The sequence below is a fragment of the Chelonoidis abingdonii genome, chromosome 1 (genome assembly GCF_003597395.2).
Source record: "Chelonoidis abingdonii isolate Lonesome George chromosome 1, CheloAbing_2.0, whole genome shotgun sequence".
Classification (NCBI taxonomy): Eukaryota; Metazoa; Chordata; order Testudines; family Testudinidae; genus Chelonoidis; species Chelonoidis abingdonii.
In genome coordinates, this window is record NC_133769.1 from 236947708 (window position 1) to 236970746 (window position 23039).

At 42.4% G+C, this 23039-nt stretch overlaps 1 protein-coding gene across 6 annotated transcripts in view; it reads right to left on the minus strand.

The window, feature by feature from the left end:
* SHROOM2 (shroom family member 2) overlaps window positions 1-23039 on the minus strand; it is a 205545-nt gene that overhangs the window by 33037 nt on the left and 149469 nt on the right. For 5 of the 6 annotated variants that reach the window (XM_032777672.2, XM_032777669.2, XM_032777671.2 and 2 more), the window contains one exon: window positions 21139-21239. In XM_032777672.2, coding sequence (XP_032633563.1) covers window positions 21139-21239 — 101 coding nt within the window. Of the gene's footprint in view, window positions 1-14027; window positions 14289-21138; window positions 21240-23039 lie in introns of those variants that run through there. The other variant, XM_032777675.2, reaches the window with a different exon arrangement.

The following is a 23039-nucleotide window of genomic DNA, read 5'->3' on the forward strand; positions in this document are numbered from 1 at the left end:
TTTAGGCCTATGATCTATGGTCACCTTATTTATCCATTACCAATCACCATCATCAAAAACTTCATATACCAGATCATCTTCATACCTGAGAGATGACTGCTTCCCACAGTATACACTGCCACAGCTGTGAAGTCGAGTTGCTGATTCTAGATAACCCTTGATTTAACAGTAATTGTTTGCAGCATGTTCTCCATAAAGGTTCTGGGGCTCTGCAATGCATTGCCACCCATGGAAAGATGTGCTGACATCGCAGGGCCCATTTGTTTTATCTGGCTTTTGCAAAAAATGAGAGGGGATGGACATACAGATTGAAGTATGAGGGTGCTGGTGTTTGGTAAGTGCTGCAGCTTGGTAGAATGGGTATGCTGATGGTACTGAATTTGTGCTCTGTAATTCTAAAGAACTGGCAGGGCACTCACAGCCTGGTATGGGTGCTTTCTACTTATTCTAAATTGGAAGAAAATAAACCTAACAAAATATTACAGCAATAACCTCCTGGCCTAGAAAAGAGGGAAGTGGACTCCTGTGGAAGCAATCCCCTTCAGGTATAACTGGCCATGTCTATATTTAAATGGCATTGGACTCTGTTATTTAAGACAACTCCTTTTCCATATCCCACTTTAACAGATGACATCTGTGGAGTCATCTCAGCATTCAGTGCTAGGGACTCTGCTTTCAGTAGTCTCCGGCAGAATCTCTGGATCTTGCTTTTCTTGATTGTCCCTCGAAGCCTGAGCAAGCATTTTGTTCATAGATTCATAAATTCCAAGGCCAAAAGGGACCATTATGATCATCTAGTCTGACCTCCTGTATAACACAGGCCACAGAATTTCCCCAGAATTCCTAGAGCATAGCTTTTGGAAAAACATCCAAGCTTGATTTAAAATTTATCAGCGAGAGAGAGAAATCCACCACGACCCTTGGTTCAATCAGGCTTTTGGTTCAACACTGATTTGCTTCTACTCTGGTTACTTTAGGATTAGTTGGATGCCTTAGGCCAGGTTTCGGAGTACTTTTATACATTTGTTATACGGAGTCTGAGTACCATGTAAAATTTGCCACACTGGAGATGGAGATTGTCTTGAGAACGGTACAAGTTGAATTCTGGGCATATGTTGCACATTTTAATTGCACTTTAAAAGTTGATTAATTCCAATGATGTAAAAATATATATTCCTGATCAGAGCAACAAGCAGAAACAGGAGACCTGTGTGCACTTAGAGCAGATAGCAGTGGTCTAATTCACAGGTGTGTAAAATGCATGGTTGGGCCTAAATCATTTTTTTAGAAGCCTCCTACAGACGTCCATGAGCAATCACCAGAATGGATCATTTTGTAGTGCATGAGATAGCCCATGTAGCATCTCTGAGGTGTACGACAAAACCCGTTCCCCATTACTTTCCTTCAGTATCCACCTACTTTCTCTTGTTTTACATTTTGACTTTATCTAGGCTAGGGCTGACAGGTGAGATGTTCAATTGAGTTAGCTAGCTCAGGCAGTGAAAGGAATCCAGTTAGCATGTTGTAAACTACAATTTCTTTGTCTTGACTTGATTTGTAAAGGTGTTTATTAGATCAAGCTAGATAACTTGATGTATTACCATACCTGTAAACCCTAGTCTAGATATGGCTTTAGTTACAATGTGTTAGCTAACATTTTAAAAATACACCTTTTATCCTAGGCTTGTCTATATAGGGACGTTTTACCAGTTATAGAGGCATAATTGTATAGGATTTAACTCATCCCAATGTAGACAATCTCATTCCAGTATCAGAGTGGCTTTCCTTGGTTTAGTTTAAACCACTTTCTTAAGCAACGTAAGATTAACTGAAAAAAGAAAAGGCACTTTGAGATCCAAATAAGAGGATCCACAGGTGGGGAGTTATACTGGTATAATTACAGCAATTTAAATGTCTATTTTAGGTTATACTGAATTTTGTTTCCCCCCGGTAGGCAAGGCCCTAATCTAGACAGTTTTAGGCTTGGACCATACATAAAACTTAGGCTGACCAAGCTACATTGCTCAGGACTTTATGCAGTAAAGCTGATCTAACCCTCAGTGTAGGCATGGCTATGTCAATGGAAGGATTCTTCCATCAACCTAGCTACTGGCTCTTGTAGTAGTGGATTACCTACATCAATGGAAAAACCCTTTCCATTGATTTAGGAAGCATCTATATCAGCGGTTCTCAAGTTGGAGTCCATGGATCCCTGGGGACAGGGTACCCCAGGGGGTCCGGGAGAGGGCCAAGGTCACTGGCCCTGCTGATCAATTCTTCCATCCCAGTGCCTTTTGCATGCCGCAGAACAGCAGTTCAGCAGCATGCAGGAGGTGCTGGGAGGGAGGGGGAGGAGCGGGGAGGGGGCACACTCGGGGGAGGAGCAGAAAGAGGCAGGGAAGAGGTGGGGCAGGGTGGGGCCTTGGGAGAAGGGGTTGGAATGGGAGCAAGACTTGGGTCTGAGTAGGGGTTGAGCATGCCCAGGGAAAATTAGAAGCTGGGTTCGGGGTTTGCAAAAAATTTAAAAATCATAATGGGGCTCTTTGGATTGCTAAAGTTTGAGAACCGCTGGTCTACACTACAGCTCTACAATGTAGTGTAGCCATATCCTTAGATTGTAAGCTCTCAAGGCAGAAACCATCTTTTTGATGTATGCTTGCACAGTGCCTAGCATAATGGGACCCACAGTTGCTACAGCAATACAAATAACTAAAAAAAAAAAAAAAAAAAAAGCACCTTCCCTTGTTCCTACCCAGTGAAGTTCTGATTATGCTTAGCTTTACAATTGATGACTCTAAAGTATATTCTAGGAGCCAAATGACGAAATACCAGCACAGGATATGGCCTTATCCTATGGTTACTTATACAGGAGCTTTGCCCCTATTTAACAGCAGCCTCAGGTACTTGGTGTTTTTCAAATGCAGGAGGGTATTTCCCAGATAAAGGAAAATTTGAGATACTTGTATAATCAAGACTGAAAAATTAGGAACAAGCTATTGTTTTACAGCTTCCAAAGCACTGTTGCTTAGGGTAGAGCTGTCAATTTATTTGCTCTGCCCAAGACACCAGGCAGAAAATACAATTTGATCCAGCTCACCAGAGGAGCCCCCAAACGCACAGCAGAGCAGACATCCAAATGCTCTGCTTTCTTTGGTGGATCACTACCAATAGGTTTTGGAAAGAGGTGTATTTTAAAGGAGGGATCAAATGAATTGGGAAGTCTTTTGGAGCTCAAGTTGGGGGAAGGGAACCCAAGCATAAGGGGAGCACTGACGAATACAGGTAGCTGGAGAAGGCTACAAAGTAGGCATTTAGGAAGGTGGTTTTGGAGAGTTAAAAGGAAGTGAGAGCACTGAAGGTGAAGATGAGAAATGCAGTTAAATGTGGAAGGTGAGAGGGAGGCCATGAAGGGAAGTGCAGAGAAGAGTGACATGGTTAGAATGATGAGAGAGGAAGAGAGGTTTTTGCATTTGGTAGATGAAATGGGTGCAGATTAAATTACTGGGAGGCTAGAAAGACATGTTGCAGTAATTAGGGCTGGATTTTCATCACCGTTCTCCCTCCTATCAAAGACTTGTTTCCGTAATAAACAATATCTGTTAGCCTGAAGCTAACATGGCCCCATATTTGTGTTGTAGTAAATCTTATAGTAAAAGGTTTTGCTGTTACAGATTTCTCTAACATTATGGAGATCACTGCTCTCGCCATGCCTGAGCCCTTGACTGGATGCCACTTGGCGGAAGATGGAAAAGAGGAGGACAACAGATGACAATAAAACTACTAAGATAGATGCTGCTGTCATGGGAAGAGACTGCGATGGAACTAGAAATACAGCATTAGACAGGCAGTGGTGGAAACACTGGATTGCCTCATGTGTCACAAGGTACAAGAACATCTACGCTGATACTTAGTCCCTCCACCCCCGCCCTGAACAAACCTCCTTACAGCACACAATTTGATCCATGCCTTAAAAAAGGACAGATCCCAAGATCCGCATTGTAGCAAAGGCTTACAGTAATAACTATAAGTGTGCCCATGAGACTTGACTGGATAGCAGTGTTTTGAAGAGAAAGGATCAGAGGATGCAGCAGACTCATTCTGCAGCTATGCTAACCTTTTCACTGCGGGATCACTCCCCACATTCTTTCGTTTTCTTCTGCCGGAGCTAGCAGGTGATTTTCTGCTAAACATTAACAGGCAACTAGCATATTCTGTAGCAGTTAAATATGACATCTGATCCTATAGAACAGTAGTCAGTGTCTGACACCATCAGGTGGTCCAGAGACATTTATACAGAACACATCATAGGACTCTGTCAATATCACACTGAGTAATCGAGGCTGCTGACCAGGGAAATAACGTACTTCCTTCCCTGACGAACCAAGGGATGCACCCCATCCCTGTACTCATTCACTACACTGATACTGACTTGCACTCTTTATACAGTCCATGGGTGGCATACCTGAGCCAACTTATCCACTGACACTTTAAAAACTCTTGCACCCCAATCTGGGTCTATGCCAGTTATGTGATATGTATGTATCTCTTCACCCTTGCAACCGATACCTGTAATCCCTCATAGCTCAAGCCTGACCCCAGATGTACAGTACCTTTCCTCTTCTGTCTATTTAACTTTAAACATTAACTTTAATAAAAATTTTAAATCTGAAGAGGGTCAGGAAGAATTTGAGATTTGACAAGAAATTGCTAAAAATACAGATCGCACAGTGCTTTCCCTCATAAACATCTTCTTTCCCCCTCTCTAGGTAAATTTTAACAAGTGAACTGAAGTGAAATTGGGGGTTTGCTTTTACCAGTTCAGCCACTGGATTCTCCTATACCTGCTGTTTTGTTTTATAATTATTCCATACATCATTAAATACCCTGAGCTCAAAATATTAGCAGCAGCAGCTATATTCACCCTCAAAATAACTGATGTATTTCATTCCATGCCAGAATATCAGGACTTGCATGTTTTAGTTAAAGATCCATTATACAGCTACTCATCAGGACCCTGATTCAGCAAAGTATTTAATCAAGTGCCTCCCAAGCGTGGAGTAATCCCCTTGAGTTCATTTGGACTGTGCATGCGTCTAAGGTTAGTTATCTACATTGCTGACCTGGGGTGCAGAATAACTTAGCCAACGCCTCACTAATCAAAGAGTCTGCCTATGCTGGAACTGGAGCTGTGATTTCCATCTTGAGAAGAGCTCCAACAACAGAGTAAATGTGCCTGCACAGGCAGCGGGAGGGACTAGTCCCGATGGGTGCATAGCTAGGGTTTCAGACAGGATTGTACTCAGGGAGACTAGCCCATCCAACCACCACTACACGGCTACCTTTAGCATGCTAGCTTGATCAAGAGCTATTCGCATGGGTACGTCTACCTGAGCTGGAACTTACACCTCCAGCCCCTGGGCAGACACCCAAAATGGAGTGGATGACCGAGTTATAAAATCTAACAGTTATTCTTCATGCTAACCATGTTTTTAAAATGTTCTTCTATGATATTCCCACCACTTATCCTTAATCCCTTTCCTAGCTCAGTGCCTCACTCCCACCAGTAATGGTGTCCAAATAGCTTTTTCCAGAACATAAAACACCAGTGAATCCTGAAAGTGACAGCCCCATAGAGCAGCAGAGTTAGCTGCCCAAGTGCTATTATCTAACTACACATTTCTCTGGGTATTAATCCAAAGACTTTAATACACATTTGGAACTATTACAGTTATTATGTAAATCACTTCTGTGTATTTTGAACTGCTTCCTTCCCCAGGGTTCCAGAGCTTCTAAATGCTCCTTTGGTGCCTAAAAGTGGTACCCCCAGCTCAGCACTCTTATGAAACAATAATAATGATCAAAACAAAACTAAATTAAGTGCTAAGAGTAGGGCTACCCAAATGGCCAAATCCTCCTCCTCTCTATTCCACACTGTGCGTTAAATGTGTCTCAGTGACACTCCCCTGGCTGTTTGGATCAGTGGAGATGACCTGCTTAACTGAGATCAGAATATTGTCCAACGAGGTTGCCCTTGTGTAACTGAAAGAAGTGGCTACAGCAGAGCCAGAAGAGTGGGAAATTGAAAGTAAAGCAGGGTTCTAACTTTGCAGGACTGGCAATTAAAAAGACCATGTTATTACTTATAAATTGAACACACGTTGAAGAAATCACTGAGATAAAATCAATACAGAATTCCAGCAGACTGGCTTTGCAGTCGCTTTCAGACTAGAACTGCTCTTGAAATCTGTTTTTAAATTACTCATATGCAAATAATCAACTGAATTCAGATACCAACCCCTTCCCCAACAGAGGGGCTTCCACATCTCTGTAGCAGTTCTCGCGTCCCACTTTTCCATCCCTCTGGCAGCCACTCTGCACTGCACCCTCTATCTTTCCCAATCAATAATTGTACACCATAGCCAGAAGGATTCCCAAGGCAACAAAGGGCATCCCCTCTGTCCCTGCGTAAGCATATTGCTTTCAAAATACACCCACTACAGAGGAGCAAGACAGAACTATTTTATTGTACGACAAACCGTTTAAAATACTCAGATAAATATGTTTGACCTTTGTGTCACCAAAAGTCAACAAACAAACACCGAGAGAAGGAGATCAGTTTTCTCCAGGCAGCAAAATTTTATAGCAGAGCTGTCATTCCTCAAAATAGTGGATTGTAATGGGAAGACTGCATAACTTTCACCATTTATCAGACGGCCAAAGACATGACTGAACTCCTGTTGAAGTCAATGAGAGTCTTTCCATCAACTCGCTTAATCAGGTCCCAAATGAACTGTGAAATCTCACACAATCAGGCCTTGTCTACAATACACAATTAAGTTGACCTATGTTGGGTCGCTGTATAGCCACTGCAGTAATTAGTGCAGTTTTTCATGTCCACACTACTCTCCTTCTGCCAGCAGTTCAGATCCTCATCAGAAGGGCATGCACTGACTTAAGTGGGGCACTGGGGAAGAGGGGGGAGAGGCTGACAGCTTGAGCTGGGAGCCCCACTACCCAGCGCTGACAGCCCAGGCTCTCAGCGCTGGGCAGTTGAACTCCCAGTTGGGAGCTCTGTGTGGGGCTGATAACCTGGGCTCTCAGCGCTGGGTAAGGTTGCTAGGCGGCCGGTTTTTGACCAGAACGCCCCATCGAAAAGGGGCCCTGGCATGCTGGTCGGCGCTGTTAAAAGTCTGGTTAGCAAGAGCTAAGACAGATTCTCTACTTGTCTTGGCTCTGCGTGGTTCCCAGAAGCAGCTGTCACTCAGGGGTTGGGGAGCATGTGGAGTACCGGCTCTGCAGCTCCCATTAGCCAGGAACCGCGACCAATTGGAGCTGCGGGGGTGGCGGTAGCGCGCAGATGGAGCCTCCCTGCACCTAGGGGCTGAAAGGACCTGGCAGCTGCTTCTTGGAAGCCGCAGTTATCACCGCCAGGACACTGCACACCAACCCCCTGCTAGCCCAGAGTCCCCTCCTGCACCCAAACTCCCTTCTGCATCCTACACCCTCACCCCCACACCCCAACCCCTTGTCTCAGCCTGGAGCCCTCTCTTGCATTTTGAACCCCTCATTTCTGGCCCCACCTGCAGCCTGCAGCCCCAGCTGGAGCCCTCAATCCCCTCCTGCACCCCAAGCCGGGCCAGCTCCAGGCACGAGCGCAGCAAGCAGGTGCTTGGGGCGGCCAACAGGAAGGGGCGGCCTGTATGGCTCTTCGGAGGCGGGTCCCTCAGTCCCTCTTGGAGGGAAGGACCTGCCACTGAATTGTCACCAAAGAATGAAGTGGTGGCAGTAGAGCTGCCACCGAAGTGCCACAAACATGGCTCTCCCCCCCACTGCATGGGGTGGCGAAAACACTGGAGCCAGCCCTGACCTCAGCCTCCTGCCCAAGCCCCCTGCTTCACCCCAAACCACTCATCCCCAGCCCCACCCCAGAGCCCACACCCCTCTCCCCAGCAGGGCTGGCTCTACAGTTTTCGCTGCCCCAAGCAGCACACCGAATTGCCATCGCGGGTGGCAGAGGCAGTCCGTGTGCCTTTAGGGCGGCAGGTGCATTTCTGCGGCGGCGGCAATTAGGCGGCAGCTTCTATGTTTAGCTGAAGCCGCCGCAGACAGCTAAACATAAAAGCTGCTGCAGAATTGCCACCACCGCGGGAACGCGCATGCTGCCCTAAGGACACACAGACTGCCTCTGCCACCCGCGACGGCAATTTGGCGTGCTGCTTTGGGGCAAAACAACAGGGACTGCCGCTTGGAATGCTGGTGCCTGGAGCCGGCCCTGCTCCCCAGCCTGGTGAAAGTGAGTGAGCGTGGAGGAGAGTGAGAGACAGAGGGAGGGGCGATGGAGCGAGTGGACAGCAGGGCCTTGGAGAAGGGGTGGGGCGAGAGTGTTTGGTTTTGTGCAATTAGAAAGTTGGCAACTCTAGCACCGGGCAGTGCGGTGGTGACATGTATGTAACGCAGTGTCTACACAGACACTGCACTGCCCTCACTAGATCATCCAAAGTGCTATGCCTCTAGTGGACATGGAGTTATTAGGTTGGTATAACGGGAGACTTACATCAGCAGGAGTAATGCTGTAGTGTAGATACTTACAGAGTTAGGATGACATAAGCTGCCTTACGTCGACCTAACTCTGTAGTCTAGGCCAGGCCTCAATTGTGATTCATCTGAAAAGAACTAGGGAGAAAGAAAAGGTGGATTATGAGTAAGTGTATGCACATGTGTGTCCTGGAAATCAGAAAAGATATTAGATATTGTTCATGTCAGTTTTTTTTATACTGATATGTGTATATACACACACAGATATTACAGACAGAGCTGGTAGAATTGCCTGACACTTCCCATTATAACACTGTGTTTTCAATTCTTTGTAACTTTGACAAACTTTAACCATTTTGGTTGAAAATTTCCATGCCAGGTGTCTGCCTCCCGTTGAAATTTTTTTGGAAAACTTCTGCCAAAATAGTTCTGCCATTTGTCACATGGTGGCCAATGAAAAATATAGTTTTGCTCATGTTATAAAAAGTCTGGCAACTCTTAATTTGAGAAGCCCTAATATCCCCCATGCTTTGGGGAAGGGATTTGAAATTTGTAAGGCAGGACAGATGCTGTGTGTCAGGAATGTTCCTTTTGCTGTCCCACATAAATTCTTCTAAGATTCTGTCTGTACTGAGCATGCTACACCACCAGTTGTAACTCTGGAGTGCTGTGGGCCATGCCAGACCAGGCACTGAAACTGAGAGCAGGGAGGCTGTCTCTCCAGTGCTCTTGGTGAGATCCCTGCAAGTGCCCAGAAAGTGGGGAGGAATAAGCCACACAATTCAAAGACAGAGGGAACAGAATTTAGAACTGTGTGCACACGTGGCTTAGCGGGAGCGAGGGGAAACACATGATGGCAGATTGGATACTGCTGTGGGGAGGAAGTGAAACAGACCATGAGACCCTGGGACGGAGAGCAAAGGACAGGGGAGACCTGCAGATAAGGGAGGTAGATCCATAGATTTTAAAGTCAGACTATTCTATGTTGGGTGCCCGCCTCAAGATGGCTTTTTTTTTAAATTAATGTTTCAGCAAATAGGGTTCAGCTGTTCTAAAAATGAAATTAGGGAAAGGTATGTTGTGCCTACGTTAAAACTTTCTTAAAGCTGTGTGTCTGAGAAACTGTAGGGCCTCCACACTTCTGAGGAACATGAAATTTGGCAGGGATGTTGCCCTGGTGTCAGGGCTGTGCTTTTTACTGACTCTATGAAAATACACCCAAGTTTGGCAGAATTATTAGCCTCTGATTATCTCAGTTCAAATACTTTCAGCAGAGACTTGTAAGTATTTGGCAGCTAAATTCTCTAAAGATTTTGTCTGAACTGAGCATGCTCTATCTCAGGGAATCAAGGGCAGAGCACGACTTACTACTTTTTCCAAAGGACCCAGCATTTGAGTGCTTCAGAGCCATTAACAATTTTATTTATCTTTACAACATCCTATGAGGTAAAGTGGAATTATTATTCCTGATTTTACAGATTGCAAATTAAGGCATAGACACATCAGCATACAGCACCCGGAGAACAGGGCCCGGGCAGCACCCAGCACCGGACAACAGCTCCCGATAGCACCCAGAGAACAGCACCCAGCAGCACCCAGCGCCCGGGTAGCACCCGGAGAACAGTGGCTGGCAGCATTCAGAATCTGGAGAACAGCGCTCAGCAGCACCCAGAGAATAGCGCCCAGCAGCACCCAGTACCCGGAGAACAGCTCCTGGTAGCACTCAGCAGCCAGAGAACAGCACCAACAGCACCCAGAACCCGGAGAACAGCGCCCGACAGCACCCGGAGAACAGCTCCTGGTAGCACCCAGCACCCAGAGAACAGCACCAGCAGCACCCAGCACCTGGAGAACAGCACCTGGCAGCACCCAGAGAACCACCCCAGCACTGGAGGTCCCAGACAGTGCCCAGAACACGGCGCGCTCTGTACTGATATTATTTATACTCTGGCAGTGCTCACAACATGGCAGGTACTGTGTGTCCCACCTCACCCTGCCCCTCTCACACGGTGCCAGGCTCCCAGGAGCAGAGAGAGTGGCTGTGGCACCAAGAACAAGCCTGCATTGGGAAGGGACCTAGAGGACTTTGCCAACTTCACACATGGCAGAGTGTGGTCACGTCACCCACCATGGACAGCTGATGGGGCAGTGTGCAGCAGTGTTCAGTGGGAGAGGGGAACATCTCCCAGCATGCCTTGCACGGGGGGCCGGGGGAGCACAGCTCCCAGCATGACTTATGAGGAGAAACTGAGGGAACTGGGTTTATTTAGTCTGCAAAAGAGAAGAATGAGGGGGGATTTGGTAGCTGCTTTCAACTACCTGAAAGGGGGTTCGAAAGAGATGGATCTAGACTGTTCTCGGTAGTAGCACATGACAGAACAAGGAGTAACGGTCTCAAGTTGCAGTGGGGGAGATTTAGGTTGGATATTAGGAAAAACTTTTTCACTTGGAGAGTGGTGAAGCACTGGAATGGGTTACCTAGGGATGTGGTGAAATCTCCTTCCTTGGAGAGTTTTAAGGGCAGGCTTGACAAAGCCCTGGCTGGGATGATTTAGTTGGGATTGGTCCTGCTTTGAGCAGGGGGTTGGACTAGATGACCTTCTGAGGTCCCTTCCAACCCTGATATTCTATGAAGAGTATACTAATTTTAGGTGCCCAACCTAAGATGCTTATGGCCTGATTTGTCTGAAAATATAGCTTTTTATATTGCTATTTTTTCAGTACAGCTCCCACGGACTTAGAGTCATAGAATATCAGGGTTGGAAGGGACCTCAGGTGGTCATCTAGTCCAACCCCCTGCTCAAAGCAGGACTTCAGTGAGTGCTCAGCACTTCTGCAAATCAGACCCTATGGGTGTCAAGTTGAGTACATAGAAAATGAGGATGACACAGCCACCTTTGAAAAGATGGGATTAAGTGACTTGCCCAGCATCATATAGGAATGCTGTGGGAGAGACAGGGATTGAATCCAATTCTCCAGGGTGGCACTCAACTGCCAAAGTCTCAATCGTCCTACAGTCCCTGAACACACCTTCTAATGTTTGAAACAAATGAGGTAGGCTCCTACAGACAAAAGTCTCCTTTACACAACCTTGATTCATCCCCAGATCACATCCCTCCTGTGCATAAAACAAGACAGGGATCCTGAGGGGAAAAAACAGTATTCAGCTAGGTAATTCAAGACCATATCATAATCAGGTTTGTCAGATTTAGATTTTTATATACTTTTGACAGACAATATCAATATTTTTAAACTTTTTTCAGTTTTTATCAATTTAAATTTTCATGATTACAGGAAGTTATGGGGGAGTTTGATAATTATTTAATGAGAGTAGATGCTGAGATTCAAAAAAGTTAAAACTTTGTAACCCTTAAAACACAAATTGCCAATATCCCATGGCAAAAAAGACAAAGTTAACATTCTTAAATCAAACTATAGTTTTCAAGCAGCATTTTTCTTACTTCACCTATCTGTGAATTTTTATTTTCATCAATAGAAATATACTTCTGTTAGTTTGTGTGTACATTATAAAGTTAAAATTTATTGAAATTTGCCAATAAAAATAAAATCCTTCCAAACCTACTCATACTGCAGACATACACATGGGGCATGCATGAGAATGGGAGAACCTTAATTCTGGCATTTCCCAACTTCTCAGTGCTTGACTTTGCAACCTTAACATTCTTTTAATGTAATTTTTGTATGAATATACATATATATCATGTACATATTTTATTACTAAAGTGCTTTATTATATATAAGTGATACAAATTATGCATTATAATTTGCTTTTGGTTGGGGAACTTGGAATATATTCCAAAAGTGCCAGATCCTAAACTCTATGAGAGTCTAAAAACACTGTTAAAATATTTGTCAGAAAAACAAAATCATATATAGCAAAGAAACCATGCCAATGAAAATTATTTAACCACCACGATGATGACTGCTTTATGATGATTATCTGAGGATGCAGGTCTTGGTTCAAAGCAAATTTAATTGCTGCAGAAGCAGCAGAGCTGTTCATTGCCTTAGTAATGCTGGCCTGAAGTCATGGAAGGCAACGTCCAGCACAGGCTACTGAAACAAGTGGTCTTAAAGACTCACTTAAGCTACTGGCACACTAAATGTTAAAAAGGAAGAGCACAAGGAGATCTATTATTTTGAAGAAAAAACCTCTGTCTTCAATAGGCCACAGCCACAGAATAGGGGGACACAAAAAATAACCAGGATACTCCCGGAAATATAACAACAGCATGTTGTTGTTACATTATAACCCATATCCCATCTAAGGTATCTTGTGTTTTCCACAGCCAGGCAAAATGTCCATAAGATAGTGTATTACTGAAGAGCCAAGCGGCAGATAATGTTATCTGTGCAGTCAATCAAAATGGATCCCACAGCAATTCTGTATTTCATGCGACAGAAAAAATGTCACTCCAGCTTCATAACCCTTACATAATCATGACTGTTTATTGATATGATCTATGGGGATGATTATTTCTAGTCAGCCTACTTTATTAGAACCTCTTATCTGTGACCCACTTACATGCCAACGTGAATGAAAATTGTTTCTGACCTCATATTTTTATTTTAATAAATGTCACCTCTCTGCACACAGAAATAAGCAAATAGATTTCTTGCCAACAGATCCAACCTCATTCTGCAAGAAACAATTGAACATATGTTGACAGATAAGAATACAGGCCAGTCAATCATGGTTAACTGTAAACAGCACAAAGCATATTTCTGAAGTAAAATCAAATGTGATTATAATTACATTTCTAGTAATATCATGGGAGTGGGAGAGACGCTATTCTCCTTTCCTTTATGAGGGAAAAAAATCCCTCCCTCCTTCCTACCACTATGCATGTTAAATCAATAATAAAATAAATGTTTATGGCCAATCTTTTGCTTGCTTTTTCAATTTCAAATCTTTCTTCATATGCAGTCAGCGGCATGCATGGATTCAAAATGACTACCTCCCACAGGAGTAAGCTAGTTAATATGTACTGTACTGAATCACTGAACTGAATTTCAAGCAGAAAATCCTAACAATGTAAAAACACCCATTGTGTTATATAAATGGCAACCATAGCAGGAACAAAAGAAACATTACCTAACACTGCCAGCAAGGAAATCTCAGTCGCGGAAAAGAGGCTGGATACAAAATCACTTGCAATCTGTCCTTTTTAATAAAAGTTATCTGGAAATAAATTCTAGAACTAAAAATCCAGGCATAGTAAGTTGAAATGTGCCCATTTTTAAAAATATCAGCACCTAGGCAGCACTCAGTACCAGAATAGATTAGAAGACAGAAAAAGGCAACATACTTAGTTAATTATAACTAGTTCACCTGAGGTTCTCAAACAAGGACTGAAGTGAACCCCTCGGAGCTCATCTCTAAAGGAGTCACAGATAGCTATTTTTATCAATTAGCATGCACACCCACGTTTCATTATCATATTTTCACTCACACCTGGCTGTTCACTCACCGCTTTCTTCCAATGGTCAGCATCCAATTCCAAGTTCCAAGCTCATACCTGCTGATTTGGTAAGGGTCTTCATCTGAACCTGTGCTCACAATAACAATTTTGCCAAGAAACCAGAAATACAAAAACCTATCTTACAAAATACAGCAGTGAAGAATGCAGAGGGTGGAAGTCATATAGTGAGGATAACAGCACTGCAGACTTCAGCCCAGAAAATAAACATTTTTGAAAGGCACTGCCTTCTAATTCCAGTGTGCATTATGCCAATTGTGAAAACAAAAGCTGCTAAAAACAGCCCGTGCACAAGCGCGTCCACACAACACACACACAGAGCATCTAGCTGGAATTTCCCCCCCTAAACCTCAGGGACTAGAACAAACATACATACTTTTTTTTTCTTTTTTTAAAAAAGACAATTCTATATAATGCACTGCCTCACTTGTAATTTGTAGCTGTAGCTACTGCAGACAGGGATGGGCAAACACAGCTTGTGGTTAAAGACTTGGAGAACAAAAGAAATACTGTATGAATGACTACTGCAAAGATCACTTCAGAACCAACAGACGATAACTGAAGATAATGCACACATTTATTATTCTAGCACTTTAATACTAAATACAGGGAAAACTTACCAGGATTTATAGATGTTTGCCTCTATCCTCTGCACACATGAGCTTTTGCATCCTTGCAAATACCCCAGCTTGTTTCAAAGACATACAGAACTGATTCTGTCTCAACCTCTGTATCTAATTTACTGTAATACAGAGGATTTTCAAAGCCATGCCTCACAACAGCTGGTTTGTTTTTGCCTGCTTCTATATGACTGACAAGTTCATACAAGCTCTGTCAACTTTAACCTTGATGACTGAAGGCTTGGTTTGTATTACATGTTACACCATCAAAAACGTCTGACTTCAAGGAGAAAAGCTCACAGTCTTCAAAGCTTATTTGTTTTTTGTTTTTGTTAAAAAGACTTTTAATGTCTCATTTTGTATTTCAATCACGAAAATTATGTCCTGATTTCAGCAATGATAATTTTTAAATATTCAGATATAAACTAATTAATATCAATCGGCTTACCTTCTCAATCACATTTAAATTACTACGTAAATTAATTAGGCATATGATAAGAAGTATCTTCATTAAAAGCCTTCCAACCTGGAAAGAAATGTGTCTATACACATACTTATAGAGATGATTTTGTATAGATAGAACTAAATGATATACACACACACGCTCTAAACCTCATTCACCCTGCAGACTCCTATTATCTGATGAGATCATGGCAATCACAAGAGTGAAGTGTGAGTTGCCTATAGAGTGGCCAGAAGCGTGCGTTAATCCTTCCACACAGCTTCTCTAGGTTATGTTTTATATATTTAAAGACTATCACAATATTTTTAAAAGGAAAATGTTCTTAATAAAATCACATACCAAATATCCTTGCACTAGCCATTTGATACCCTTACCTCGGCACTCTGATACATCAGTGACAGGCACCTTAGAAATAGCAAACAGATTAAATAAGAGAGCAATTCTGCATGTTTATTTTTATAAGATTCTGTTTCTTAAAGAAACAGGAAAACAATCTGAATTTCTTGTTGACTTTTATAGCCTCCAAACTTTCAGTTTCAACTCAAGTTCACAATGCCCTTCATTAGGAGATTTTGACATCAGACACAACTCACTCAGTCCTTACTTAGTTTGCATAATGCAGTTTAATTGGTTAATAGGCTGTAACTGCTCTGGTTGTCTCACAGTCAACATCTAAGATCATGGCTGTGATAGATGACTGTTTAAGAGTTTCTTATAACTCAAATTTACTGGCACAGTAATCTCTTCCTTCCTCTCCATCACACTACAGGCTGATATACACCACAACACATGTTGCTAAGGCCCACATAATGAAAGACCAAAATATTCCATGGCAGGGGTGGCCAAACTTACTGAGCGCTCCAAGCCACATACGACAATCTTCAGAAGTTTGAGAGCTGGGGCACACCTGCCAGAGGCCAGAGCTCAGGCTTCAGCTCCACGGGAGGTGCTTGATGGGGCTCAGAGCTTCAACCCTGCTCCTGCTGAAGCCCCGAGCCCGGGCAGGTGCACCCCGCACGGCTGAAGCCCCGAGGCCCCTCCCCCCACTGGGCAGAAGCCCCTACTGAACCACTTGTTGCAAGGCAGAGGTCCTGAGTTGCCTCCCTTCCCTGGTCCGGTAGGTGGAGAATGGGGGAAGACTTGGAGGGGCGGGCTCCATGAGCCGCATTTTAAAGTTAAAAGAGCCACAGTTTGGCCAGCCCTGTTCTATGGGATAGCTCACAGCAAGGCAGTACAGTAAGAGTGGACAGTTGAATCTCCTCTTTATTTAGTGTATTTGGAACACATGAACTGCCATACTGGAACAGACAAATAGACCAGCTAGTTTGGTATCCTCTCTTCAATGGTGGCTTATACCAGATAACTCAGAAGAGAGAACAAATCCCTACAACGTCCATTTATTTTAATTAGAGCTGGGTCAGGCCTGAAGTGCTGATACTATATTTAACACCTCTTAAATGTAAAAAAGCAATGGGAAGATCTGGATGACCTTGTAAACTGGAGTAACAGTAACAGGATGAAATTTAATAGTGAAAGTGCAAGGTCATGCATTTAGCGATTAATATTCACCCTCACATGTTCTAGTAGGCTTCTTTTACAGACTAACCTCCTTCTAGTCTGGGTCACATTAGTTGGAAGTAACAGAGGAGAAGGAAGACCTCAGAGTATTGGTTGATCACAGGATGACTATGAGCCGCCAATGCACTATGGCCATGAAAAAAGCTAATGCGGTCTTGGGATGCATCAGGCGAGGTATTTCAAGTAGAGATAAGGAGATGTTAGTACCGTTATACAAGGCACTGCTGAGACCTCATCTGGAATACTGTGAGCAGTTCTGGTCTCCCATGATTAAGAAGGATGAATTCAAACTGGAACAGGCACAGAGAAGGGCTACTAGGATGATCCGAGGAAAGGAAAACCTGTCTTATGAAAGGAGACTCAAAGAGCTTGGCTTGTTTAGCCTAACCAAAAGAAGGCTGAGGGGAGATATGATTGCTCTTTATAAATATATTAGAGGGATAAATAACAGGGAGAGAGAGGAATTATTTAAGCCCAGTACTAATGTGGACACAAGAACAAATGGATATAAACTGGCCATCAGGAAGTTTAGACTTGAAATTTGATGAAGGTTTCTAACCATCAGAGAAGTGACGTTCTGGAACAGCCTTCCAAGGGGAGTAGTGGGGGCAAAAGACATATCTGGCTTCAAGACTAAGTTTGATAAGTTTATGGAGGGGATGGTATAATGAGATTGGTCTTTGACTATTAGCAGTAAATTTGCCCAATGGCCTGTGAAGGGATGTTAGATGGGGTGGGATCTGAGTTACTACAGAGAATTCTTTCCTGGGTGGTGGCTAGTGAGTCTTGCCCACATGCTCAGGGTTTAGCTGATAGCCATATTTGGTGTCGGGAAGGAATTTTCCTCCAGGGAAGATTGGCAGAGGCCCTGGGCAGTTTTCGCCTTCCTCTGCAGTGTGGGGCATGGGTCACTTGCTGGAAGATTCTCTGCACCTTTAAGTCTTTAAACCATGATTTGAGGACTTCAATGGCTCAGACACAGGTTTGACACAGGAGTGGATAGGTGAGATTCTGTAGCCTGCGATGTGCAGGAGGTCAGACTAGATGATAATGACCTTCTGACCTTAAAGTCTATGATTCTATGAACCTCTCACTGGTAGGCGGTATAATTGTGTTAATCATATAATAAACTATTAAATTTATGCTTTTCTTTTGATGCAGGCTGACTTGTGCTGCGGGCGCGCACACACACACACACACAAACATACTGTCACTCTCTCTAGGTCCAATTTTTAACAGACAATCTTTTTAATGTAACACCCCTTGAATATCAAGGGCTACGCCTGTTTAAAATGTTCAGTGATCTCTAAGGGGATGTTAAAAGTGTAGCAAGTATTTGCTCTCATCAGATTGCAAACAAAGAAAAGGGAGGCCAGTTCTGACAAAATAAGACTCTGTATTAAGTATGCAGACAGCTATGAAACACACACACTACCATTATCTATTGCTTGCTGAATTTTGGTAAGTCATTTCAATGGTAATTTTATATAGGAAATCAATATCCTTAAATAAATATGCACACATTGTATTATCTCTGTTTTGCATTTCAGTAGAATCTAGACTTGCCACCAGTCCAAGTTTTACCTGGACAATTGGTTTTTGACTGCAAAGTCTGGTCAAAAAGAAAACTTGGCAACCCTAAATGGCACCTGAACCAGAAGTCTAATTACTGTGGGGAGGCACCGGGTCATTAATCCGCGCCAGCCCCACTCAGCCAGGGCTGCTTCCTACCTGCAGGTAGGTTCCTTGAGATGATCCAGGGAGTAACAGGGGGAGGAGAGAAGAGGAGTGAGTGATGGATGCGGGGCCTTGAGGGGACGAGGCGGGGGGGGGGGGTTGGTTGGGCCTTGCAGGAAAAGGCAAAGTTGGGGCGGGGCTTTGGGGGAAAGGCAGAGCAAGGGTGGGGCATTGAGGGGGATAGGAGGAGCAGAAGGTAGGCCTTGGGGTCCGGTTACCAGCTATTAGAAAGGTAGCAACCCTACTAGTATAATTTTCAATATGTTTCAGTCCTAGAAGTTCAGAACTGGTCTTGGAATTCTGACAATTCTTGGAATTGTACCCAATGTGTGTGGGAATGCAAGTTTGAATGTTTACAATTCATAGCAGTAGTGCTACTTGAATGAGCAGTTGTAACTATATCTAGAAGTGATCCATTGCTCGCTGCTCCCATAAACATAAAACAGAGGACTGGATACTAGAACTCAGACACTTTCTAGTTTTTCCAGAGATGGTACTAAGCGACTTAACTAAACATATCAATTCATTATAGTCTAAATCAAAAATGAAGCCAAATCCACAAAGTGGTTGAAAATTTTTGGAGGATTATAAACATCTTCATGCAAAGCAAACAAAATAAAATTGTCTCCATTCTGGGCTGAAAATGCACAATACATAAAACGGACAAAGAAAAAATAAGCAAACTGACTGACTAATCAGCCATCCAAGCCCTGTAATTTCACTTTAAAGAGTATGGAGGGAAAATATATAATCTGCTATTTTAATACTTCATTACTCTTCATGTAAGATTCATAGAAGAGATTAGATTCACAAATAATTCAGCATTAATGACAATATACACAGTATCTGTAATAAGCACAAAATATACACACTCATTTTAAACAACAAATCTATTACTCACAAAATAATCAAGGGAGTCTCTGGCTATAATTCTTCTGTTACAGAATGGAGACTGCATCCTACAGAATATTTCAGCCCCATACACTGATCTCATGAAATTACTTTTTGGCAGAAACCTCAGGTCATCACAGGTTTAAGTCATTTAAAGATTTAGGGTTTGATCCTGCAGCTATGAAGCCAATGGCAAAGATCCAAAAATTTGATGTGGATGATGCAGGATCAGGCTTATAAGCAGTGTAATTTTATACAAGTAGCAAAAAAAATGATTAAACATGCCAGTAAGCAAATATTTTCTCCACAGGCTATTTGGTTAATATTCTAAGCCTAAATACAGATTAGCCAGATTAAACAAATTATTATTTACAAATTGCTAGCTTTGGAAAAAATATGAAATCAAATTTCTTTAGAGAAACTCCAAAGAACACAGGTTTAATTGAGATCACGATGAATGAGACTAGTTCCCTTATCACTTTAGGCCTTTCACTATAGTAGTGACAATTTTAAAAATGTTTTTTTACAGTTTTCACATAATAACCATTCATTATCATTCAGTGACCATTCATGGCATGAAAATTAAACTGTCCACTAAAGACATATATGCCCTCTACATAGTTTAAATGGCCTTGGCATCAGACAAAGAGCTGAGGGAAAGACCATGAAAGAGACCACTTTACTAAACCTTTTTCTACAATGTGGTGCAATGGTCAAATAACAGAGCTGCAACAGCATGTGAAAACAGCTTACTGCTTTAAAACAAAAAAGTTATTACAGCTGGTGCCCAGTCATGTGATTTACATGGATTCTATGTTATAAAGCGAGGATTGTATCCACAGACACTGTTAAAATGCTGGCGTAGGTGTATTATTCAGACGCTTTTGTTACTAGGGTTCCACAATGCTAGATGGAAAACATCTTAGTTATATAGAGATGCTATCTGCCTACACAGATATCTTTAGTCCAGGCTCTCTCTCACACACACCATTTTAAAAGCCATTGCACAATAAATAGAAAGAGCTACACATAATCAAAACAACACAGCAGATCACTTAAACCAACAGAACCATCAATCTTCATAATATATAGTTTATAAGGTGGAAAATAATGAACACATAATACACATCAGCTGCTGATCATATGAGACATGCATAGCTATACTCACATTGTATGAGCATTTGCTATATTAAGAAATTCTCTCTCATGGAAACAGTCTACCACTTAAAAGATTCTAAGTACTTAGTTTCAATTATTTATTACAATAGCACCCAGAGGTCCCAAATCAGGATCAGGTCCCAACTGTGCTAGGCAGCTTGGAAGAACTGTGCTGTTTTTCTCCTATTAATTGGTGAATGGAAAATCTCATTTGAGAGCCCTTTATCTGTTTTACATTCAGTAATTTTATCTTTACAGAAAACTGACTTATTATACCTACAGCAGTTGCCACGTGTATCCCTGACACACTACTTTAGGAAAATCAAACACTTCCTTGTCTTTAAAAGCATTTAATTGATTAATATTAAGATTGGATCTCTTCCTACACCCTCATAATAAGACTGCTGGGACTGAAGAAAATACAATAAATTGGACACTAGGTAATTTTTTTAAAAGGTCTACTCCACAGTCAGAAGAAATCTTAGCTCCAAGAGCTGTTATATCGTATGTGAGGGGGGGAAAAAGTCATAGCACTATGTTCAACATGAGTTTACCTCAACTTCTATTTTGGGTGACAAACATCCAGCTCATTCGCTTATCATAGTCCTCAAATAAAACTTTTAGCCTTGGAGACAGAAAAGAAAAGCATACCTACCTTAGAGTGCAATTCTGCTCATCAGTGTTAGTTTTGGAGGAAATACACTCCCCATCTTCCCCTGAATCCTCAGTTTGCCTCCTTACTTCAACTGTGACTTCCTGGAAAGGGTTTATAACATAGTAAGACACCCAGTCATCAAGTTTCAGTCTCCTGAAAATATATTATTATGGAACCTCTCATTTGTGGGTTCGCTCTGCTTGAGCATACATAAAGTCAGTAACATAACATGTCTTATGCTGGTTTGGCTTCAAGGGTTGTATAGTATGCCATGTGACATCTTCTATGGCACTACGAACCTCGCTGTACTCATGTTACTAATTTATATCATCTCACTTGTCTAGAAGGAAACACTTAAAAATAATATTTATAAACTTTAGCAACTTCTATTTGCCAAAACCAAAGTATTGTAAAAAACTTAGACTTTAGCCTTGTTAGCATTTTAATACAGGCAAGCATTTGAGGACTTTTGAACTTCTTTCTGTGTGTTTGTTTCTCAATAAAACACTTAACATTGACCTTCCAGAACTGTATTACCTCAGTACCTTCAAACAACCACACCCAAAGTCTAACACTGTATTAGAAACTCTGAACTCATGGGGAATACAATTGCACTGGGTACTCAAACCAACTAAATTATACATGTGAAGTATGTTAAATACCTTTAACTTTTTTTAAATCCAATAGATTTTGTTATATACATCTACAATACACCCCACAGTGTATTATCCAAGTGATAAAACAGTGGGTTTTGGCATTGTTGGGGTTTTTTTTGGTGGGGCTGGGCAGGGGGGGAGAGGGTTGGGTTTGTTTTGTTTTGTGCGAATCCAGGTAGCTGCCACTGAACTTGATACTAACAAAATCAATGCATGTATGGTATATATTACAGTAGTGTTTTCCAAACTTGGGACGCCACTTGTGTCGGGAAAGCCCCTGGCGGGCCAGCCCCACTGGGGGCTTTCCCGACACAAGCGGCGTCCCAAGTTTAGGAAACACTACTTAACAGGATGATTTTTATTGCTGGATGGGCAATAAAAGAGGAATAAATAAGCTATTCCTGCCTCTTCAGAATAAAATGTCTGCTTTTGAAAACAGTCACTTGTAAGCTACAGCCCAGAAGATTGTTTATACAGATAACTCCTCCCTCTGTCACTCCAAAAAGTCCTAGTGAAGACTTTTGTTTAAATTAAATCCAAACTATAGATCAAGTGAGTTTTTTCCTAAGGGATCTCTAATCTTGTCTGAAACTACGGTTCAAATTTTGACTCCTGGATTTTTTTTTCTTAAAACGGGGCAAAGGGAGTTGAAGTGCAGGAAATGAGAGGAAAATGGGGAGGAATGTTATAAATATGTGATACCCTGTTTTGTTTTTAACTCAAGCCCAATATTTTGTATTTGCAGAGGAGACGGTTCAGCTTAAATTGACGGTACCCTCCCCCTGACTAGGATCCTTTCCTTATACATGAGGCAATCTTGCAGCAGCTTTAATATGCCTTTAAAATAACAATAGCACAAAGGTCAGTCCTTCAGTTTCTCTCACCTGCCAACCCTCTCCTCACTCACTCTGCAAAGTTAAAAATTAACTTGCTTTTTGCTTGTGAGCTGAGCAGAATTTTGGCATCTCTCTGAGGATTAGATTTCTTTTAATCACTCATACACAATAGAAGGGCCACCTATTTTTTCTTTAAGTCGTATTAACGTTTATTACATCCTTGGATTTTCAAACATAACCATTAAGGTGAGACAGCGAGTGCTGTAGTATCTGATTATTGGACCATGAGAGTTTAAAAGAAAGCGGAGAACTGGTAGTGCACCAAATAAGTCACTTTCCTGGGAGGTGATTGCAGACTGTTCCTCCTTGCAGTGCTTTTTCCATCTTAGAGTTCTATGGGTCCAGAAGA